Source organism: Apaloderma vittatum, unplaced genomic scaffold, assembly GCF_000703405.1.
Source record: "Apaloderma vittatum isolate BGI_N311 unplaced genomic scaffold, ASM70340v1 scaffold21643, whole genome shotgun sequence".
Lineage (NCBI taxonomy): Eukaryota > Metazoa > Chordata > Aves > Trogoniformes > Trogonidae > Apaloderma > Apaloderma vittatum.
In genome coordinates this window covers 455-7,855 of record NW_009706673.1, presented here as the reverse complement: position 1 = coordinate 7,855, position 7,401 = coordinate 455, and the positions used below count along the sequence as shown (strand labels likewise).

The 7,401-nt window shown below is 53.7% G+C and overlaps 1 protein-coding gene across 1 annotated transcript; it reads left to right on the top strand.

Moving 5' to 3' along the window:
• Positions 1-1,902: 1,902 nt before the first annotated feature.
• LOC104271272 (putative exonuclease GOR-like protein) lies at positions 1,903-6,261 on the top strand (the record flags this gene model as incomplete). The annotated part of the gene is made up of 5 exons (XM_009865892.1): positions 1,903-2,013; positions 2,391-2,506; positions 2,663-2,801; positions 5,294-5,414; positions 6,093-6,261. Coding segments are annotated over 5 exons (576 nt in total), but the record flags the coding sequence as incomplete, so codon positions are not given.
• Between the last annotated feature and the right edge of the window lie 1,140 nt (positions 6,262-7,401).

Sequence of the window (7,401 nt, the reverse complement as noted above, 5' to 3'; positions counted from 1 at the left end):
TAGGATTGGAGTCCACAGCCTGCTCGGGGTGAGGGTGTGCGATGAGGTATTGGGATCCCAGGGAGGGCGATATCTTTCCGCTTCGAAGGAGGGCATCGAAAAGCCAAATATGCCTGATGAGAAGCTGTTCAAAGTAACTGGGTGAGCAGCTGGTTGGAAAAGCGGGGCTGTGTCTCTACTTGCAGATAAATTGGAGCCGTGCCTGCGCGGGCTGCGCTGCAGTGAGCCGGCGTGGCAGGAGATGGCAGGACGGAGCTGCGCTCCTGCCTCTCCCGCTCCCCAGGAGCTGCTGGTCTTTGTGAGAACTGAGGCTGCTTCCTCGCCTGCTCTGAAAAACAGAAGCAACTTTTCTGCCCTCCTCTCAGCAAGGAGGAATTGGGCAGTTGCAGAACATCAAGACAAATGCTAGCAGCTGGCTGATTTTTCCCTTCGCTGTCCGGTTATCTTGTATTACGGACATGTGGAAGGTATTGCTGGCCTGGTCATCTGCTCTACCCTTTTCTTTAGCAAAACACTGGGATTTGTGAGCACGGCTGCAGAATGGGCAAGTGTGGCCTCTTGCTCTTGGGAAGCAACGAGCTGGGTGGCCTTTGAGCTTTGGTTCCAGGAAGAGATTGGCCTCAGCGCTGGCCCAGCTGCCTCGTTAACTTCAAATGATGCTGTTCTCTCTGCTCTGGCTGCGCCTGCAGTAATAACCTGTGCAGGAAAATACACAAACCCTCGCTTTGGTTATCCGTACAGGTTTCAGCTCTACCAGTGCCTCAGTTCCTCATCTTTCCAGCCTTTCTGACCCGAGACGAACAAGTACAGTTTGAGTCCCTGCAGGGGGAGGTCTGTGAGAAGCCCAGCGGAGGAGGCTGTGATTGTGCGCAAATATGTTGAGATTTCGGGACAGACAAAGCTTCAAACAAAACAAAAAACCCCGCTGGGGAGTAAGGGAGAACAAGCATCGCCTCTGGGTGTGGTTGCAGCAGTTTCATTTGACCTAAAACTACGTTAGTGGGCAAAAGGGCAGTTGCAATCTCTGCCTTGCCCTCAATTACGTGTTCCTGCTTCCCCCCTGGCGCAGGTACCCGCATCAGCGCAATCACCTGCTTTAAAATTCCCCCTGCCAAGAAGACTTTCAGGCTGACCAAGCAGGGTGGGATCTGTGGCTGCAGAGGAGGGTGGGAGCACCTGTTGTAACAGCGGCTTAATCTTGCATTGGCTTCAGCTACTTACGAAATCGCTCCCCGAGTTTTCCTGCTCGCTCAGGAAGCTCTTCTGGGCTGGATCTGGTTGACCCTAGAGCTTTAGCTGGGGGTAATGAAGAGTGGTTGAAAATCCTCTCAGTTTATTGCCTCAGGTGCTGGTAGGCAGTAGCTCCTGTTTCCCTCTGAACAGCCAAGTGTTGGGCTAGGGTGGCTTTTATCTGTACACACGTGTTGAATTTTTTTCTGGTACTTCCTCACCCTGATTTCTGGGGGCTGTGAAACACCCGGTGCCGGTGCTCCAACAGGGATGGCTGCGATTAGAATCCTGCACCTGGGCACGTCTCAGCCACAAGCTAAACCAGGAACCAGCAGCTGGAGTGCAAGACCTTGGTGTGACCATTTCTGAGTAATTCTAGTCAGAATTGAAAGCTGAAAGCTGCTTGTCCCTGGATGTGTGGTGTCTTGCCTCTGCGTGTGCTGTCAATATGATGCCCCTAACCCTGGTCTGGCTTTGGAATCGGGGCTGCACGTGGCTGTGTTTGCTCTTGAGGTAAATACCTGACCTGTAGGCAAAACTTACTCCTTGTTAGCCTGTAGAAATGATGAAGAAAAGTCTGTTTGTTTAAGTAGGATGCTCTGTGAAGTGGATTCTTTGGATTCTTGTTCCTACCATGAACAATTGTCCTTTATTTTTTTTTTTGTCTTTAAGCAACATGTCCACGATGGGCGCAAGGAGAGCCTCGATGGCTTTGTGAAGACTTTTGAGAAGCTGCCTACGACTGATGGCTACCCCGGAATCTACGCGTTGGACTGTGAAATGGTGGGTCCCAGACAGCAGGGGCGACGCACGGGCGAAATAAAGGATGTTGGGGGGAAGGCCGAGGGTGTGATACAAGTGGCCGAAGGAGAGCTCTGTTTCTTCGTCTTCTTTCCTTTCTGCTGTGAACTGTAAATCATAGTGGGCCTGTACGTTTAAATAAGCTCTTGTTAATTAGTTTTAGCAACACGTGTTTCATCTGGGGGCTACGTGCACCCTGGAGGCGCTGTACCCAGCTGGCTGGTGCTGAGCAGTGCTTGCTGGCTGGCCCTGCTACACCGGGTGTGCCGCGTCGCGGGAGCTGCATCGCTTTGGCCAGCGGCTCCGTCGCTCCCGCGATGGGCAGACGCTTGTCTTCATGTCTGCTCCGTTGCTTGCAGTGCTACACGAAGCAAGGGCTGGAGTTGACGAGAGTAACCGTGATCAACTCGGACCTGAAAGTGGTGTACGACACCTTCGTCAAACCGGACACCAAGGTGGTGGACTATAACACCAGGTGAGGACGGTCTCCCGTGGGGCAGAGGTCTGTGCTGGGGATCGGGAGCTGGCTGGGAGCACTAGTTGGAGCTCTGCTTCCTAACAGCTGAGGTGCTTTGGGCCTTGAGGCTTTCCTTTGGTGAAGGAGACTTTCCTTTCTGCTCCTGCTCTGCAGATTCTCCGGTGTGACGGAAGAGGACTTGGAGAACACTAGCATCACCCTGCGGGATGTCCAGGCCGTCCTACTGAACATGTTCAGTGCAGATACCATATTGATAGGGCACAGCTTGGAAAGCGACTTATTTGCACTAAAGGTAACTTGCGTGTCTTGCGTTCCCGTCTGCCTCCGGTCCTTTCCTGCCCTGCTGTGTGGTGTAGGCCTCCTTGAAACTGAGGAGCCCTTTATTTCCAAGAACCAGGAGGATGCAGGAGGTCTGTCTCGGCTCTGGGCCAGCAGGAGAGCTGCCTGTGGTGGAAGAGCAAGGGAGCAGGTCGTGTGTGTCACCCGTGGTGTCACCTCAGCTTTTAGCGACTGCTGCTGCCCTGCTTGGCTGGGGAGGGTGAATAGAGCAGGGCCGGCTGGAAGGACTGAGGTCAAATCATTTCACCCCTGCCATATAGTCCAGAATTCTCCGCTGGTGTCAGCATCCTTTGACTGGCTTGACGATGTGCTCAGCCAGGGTCAGGGCATGAGCAGGGAGTCCCCTGCACCCTCTGGATGCTCACACTTTCAGAAACAGAACGAGCCTCTTTGCTGCTCTGTGACTGGAGATAATTCTCGTGGTTTCTCTTCCACTGTCCGTTTTCTCTGAGTTGGGGTTCTCTCTGCCCGGTTTGCCGCGATTTGTGATGTTACTTGGATCAAGCTGTTTTGACCTTCCATCTGTCTCGTTTCCCACCTGGCCCGCGTCGGTCGAGCCTGCGCATCTCTCGGAGGGCTGCCCCTCTTCCCTTCCGTTCTGAACGTCGATCCCCCAGGGGCTTGTCCAGGGTCACCAAGAAAGCACACGGCAGGCAGGAGCCGAGTCTTCAGTCTGTGCTCACGAGCCAGAACTTCCTCCAGCCTTTATTTATCGTGCAGCTCCTTTGATGAAGAAGCTGTAGCTGCCAACTCACGGTGGTGGTTTGGAAGCAGGAGGTTTTAATGCCTGCAAAGCGCTTTTACCTCTCCGTGGCACCCTTTTTCCGAGCCTCTCAGAGTTCATCGTCATCATAAAAAAATTATTTACAGTTTTATCAGCGCGAGATGGCTGCGTTGGCCTCTTAGAGGCATGATTTTCTCTTAGCATCGCTGCCAAGAGAGCGAACCCGAGAGCGATATAGCAGAGCGTGACAGGCAGTGGCGTGTCAAGTCGTAACGGCTGAGGGCTGTGGCAGTAAAGTCGACATCTCGCTAATGGCCATGGCAAGCTCCAAATGGTGATAGCATTTCAATTTTTATTTAAAGCTATATTATCCCGTTTCCTCAGTCTTCCTGATCTACATAAGTAATTATCATTGTGCCTGGGCGGGTGCCAGGCTTCACTGCAGTCTCGGAGACATTATCCGTAACGTTGGCAGTTTTATACTCCGAGGAGCGTAGCAGGTTGTTTCTGTTAAACCGCAGCTGTTTGCGGGCATTTACAGAGCTGGGCTGTGAAACTATTAACAGCCAAGTTACGCATTGTCACGCAACATTAGCTGGGGCCTGGGAAGAGTCGAGGCGGATGAGGAGACTGGATTATCAAGGTCCTGTCTGAGTCAGCCCGTGCCGAGGATTTTTGGTCGGGCGGGCAGGTTTATCTCTTCAGACCTCGTGTTTTGCCCCTGTCCTGCAGGCCTGGCACTGCCAACATCTGCGTTCCTTTAGCTCTCGCCGAACACGTGTGCTTGGCTGCAGAGGTTTAGTGTTGTCTTAACCTGGAGAGTAAGAAGTTAGTATTTTAAAAAAACCAGCTTGCCTTGTGTTTATGGACTCTCATGACCTTTTGGTCCTCTGCAGGGCCCCTCAGTGCAGGGGAGGTAACACCTCGACCTGTTCAGCATCATCAGTTCTTCCAGCATGATGACATTTCATACCTAGAGGACACCAAACCTCTTGCCTCTCCCATGTGCCCAGGCACTTTGACCGGGACATGGGACCAGGAGGGGCCTCTCTCTCATCCACTGTGCCCTGAAGTTTGAGATCCCCTTGTCCTGTTGCATCCTTGCGACGTCGGGGCTGATTAAAAATTTCCTGGTGCTGGTTAAAAACTTCCTGTTGACTCGTTGCTGACAGACGGGAAGGTCTTCGGGTTGGTTCACACCTTGAAGGTTGGGCCTTTTTTGTAGAAGTACAGTGGCTTAGCTGCAGTTTCGACTTGCACATCCTTCCCACTTGTCTCCACATCATGAGAAGCAGTTGAAAGGCTGTTAAAAGCTCCGTGGGGCCGATTGGTTCCTCAGGCTTTGTTTTTCGTTGTGAAAGACGCAGATGTATGCCGGCTTCTCCAGGTCAGGGTATTAAGGATTGACCTGTCCTGTTGTTTGAGTTGTACAAACAGAAGCAGCCCTGAATTTCCCCTGCTTTGAAGGTGCAGTCGGGCAGGGCGGGCAGGGCAGGGCTGCTGGCTCGCAGAGCTTTGGGAAACTTGTGGGCACGTGCCCTCTGAGGGGGAAATCATCTTTGATTCAACCAGAGCCTCTTGCAAGACTGGTTGGGTTGGAGCTTGGTGACAGCCCGGGAGCCTGACCGGAAGATTGCTTTAGCGTGGGTAATCCTAAGGAGTGCCCGTCCCTGTGGGAGAGGGAAAAATAAACGTGTTTCTTTCCTGCTCCTTCCCTCCAGCTTATCCATGGCACAGTGGTGGATACCGCGATCGTCTTTCCCCACCGCCTGGGTTTGCCTTACAAACGGGCTCTCCGGACGCTGATGGCAGACTACCTCAAGCGCATCATCCAGGACAATGGTGAGACCCCGGAGTGGCTGAGAGCGAGGGTCTCGTGTCCCCTCCCACCTACACGTGGGCTCCTTGCACCTGCCTTCCTCTGCTCTCCCCAAGCCTCTTGCTCCTGATTTATATTTTTCCTGCATCGTGGCTGGCGGTAGCTGTGAACATGCCAGCACGTGAAGCCTCTGCCACAGGCAGTTGCAGTTTGAACCCTGTTCTGAGAGCCTGCACCACTTGCTTCTTCCCTCTCTGTGCTAAGTGGGACCAGAAAAGTGGTGTGAGTAGGCCAGAGGTAGCTCTGTCAAGGCCATGACGTGCCCTCCCTCCTCTTTCTCTGGCAAACTGACGTTGACCTTTTTGTTTGAAGCACGGCACGTTCCCTTCTGTCTTCCTTGAGCACATTGTGATCGTACCGCTGGGGAAACCAGGGCCTCTCTGACCGGCTCCTCCATAGCCTGAGGGCCTGCAGGCAGCAAGACTTCAGCCCTTAATTCAAATAAGGGAACGGTGTCAGGCTGAAATCTGGCAAAAAATGCATTTAGTGGAAATTCTTCTGCTTGCAATCCGTCCCTGTGGCTCACGATGAGCAGGGATGGAGCTCTGGTTCCTGTGGCAGTGAGCGGCGTCAGGCAGGACCTCGGGAAGCTTTTTCTCAGGGGCTGCCAGTAACCACCGCCCTTGTCTTTCTGTCCCCAGTGGAAGGACACGACTCCAGCGAGGACGCCCGAGCTTGCATGGAGCTGATGGTCTGGAAGATCAAAGAAGACGCAAAAGTGAAGCGATGACTTGCGCTTTCTCTCTCACTCTCCTGTTCCTCCTCCAACCTCTTTGAAGCAGTGCAATAAATGCTCAGAGTAACACTGTCCACCTGTACGCAGCAGCATGCTCCCCCAGGCTCCCCGGGCGCTCGCAGGTATCCATGGGACTTCAGGACTGCTGCTGGCGCGGCCGAACGACCCCAGCTCCCTGCTTGCAGGTCCCTGCGTCCAGATAGTGACTCTCAGATCCTCTTTTGTCTCCACCTGAGGGATCCTCTGTGGTACAGCAGTTCCCTTGTAGGCACGGCAAGGTGGCTTTGAGTAGCACAACCAGAGAGAACTACTTGGTTCCTGGGAGAAGCTGTTAGAGGTAGGTTGGATACATGCAGAAGGATGTTTCTGGTTCAGTTAAAGGTAGATTCTATTTTTTTTTTTTACCCCCCAAATGTAACTTAAATCATCTCTGTAAAACTGGTAGATTCCTGCAGTGCTTGGAGATGGAGGGATATGGAGGAAGGTTGGGCAGGAAGCTGTAAAGCGAGTGGATTGTGTAGCTGGTGTGTGAATGGCGAGCAAGGGATGGCGAGAGCCGAGGATCGAGCCATCCGCGAGGAGATCCTGGCGCAGTCCCACTGTGGAGGAGAAAACCAGAGCTGCAGGAGGGGCAGGCGGGCTCTGAGAGCGTGTGGTGGGAGCAGCAGGTCCGAGAGGACTGAGATAGGGTCGGGGGAATTAACACCTGCTGCCACCCAGGGTTTTCTGCAGCGAGGGCTCACGTCCTGGGTCTGCAATCACTGCAAACGGGGGAAAACACAAGTGTCGGACCTTGCCCAGAGCTCAGGGAGCCGGCTGTGTGGTAGCGAGGCGAGGAACGGCGGGCTGGGGCTAATAGGGCTCCCAGAGCAACTTCCAGCCTTCCAGAGGAGCTGTGTTGGGGAGGATGGGGCAAGGGCAGGCGCGTCCTTGCAGGTTGGGACAAGCTGCCCTTCCCTTGACCCAGAGCTTCCCGCAGGGCTCCAGCAAGCTCGTCCATAGGGAACAAGGTTTGGGGGGGCACCGGAGTGCAGCTAAGATCGCAGCTAAGCGTGGCCCCGAGCAGCCTGCAGGACTCCCTGCCAGCGTGTCCCTGGTAGCAGGGACTTGGCAAAAGCAATAGGTAAAAATCTTTGGAACTAGTTTACATGTTGGGTGTTAAAGGAGGAGCAGAAGACCCAGTTCTTGTCTGTCTGGTCCCCTGGACGAAAGCA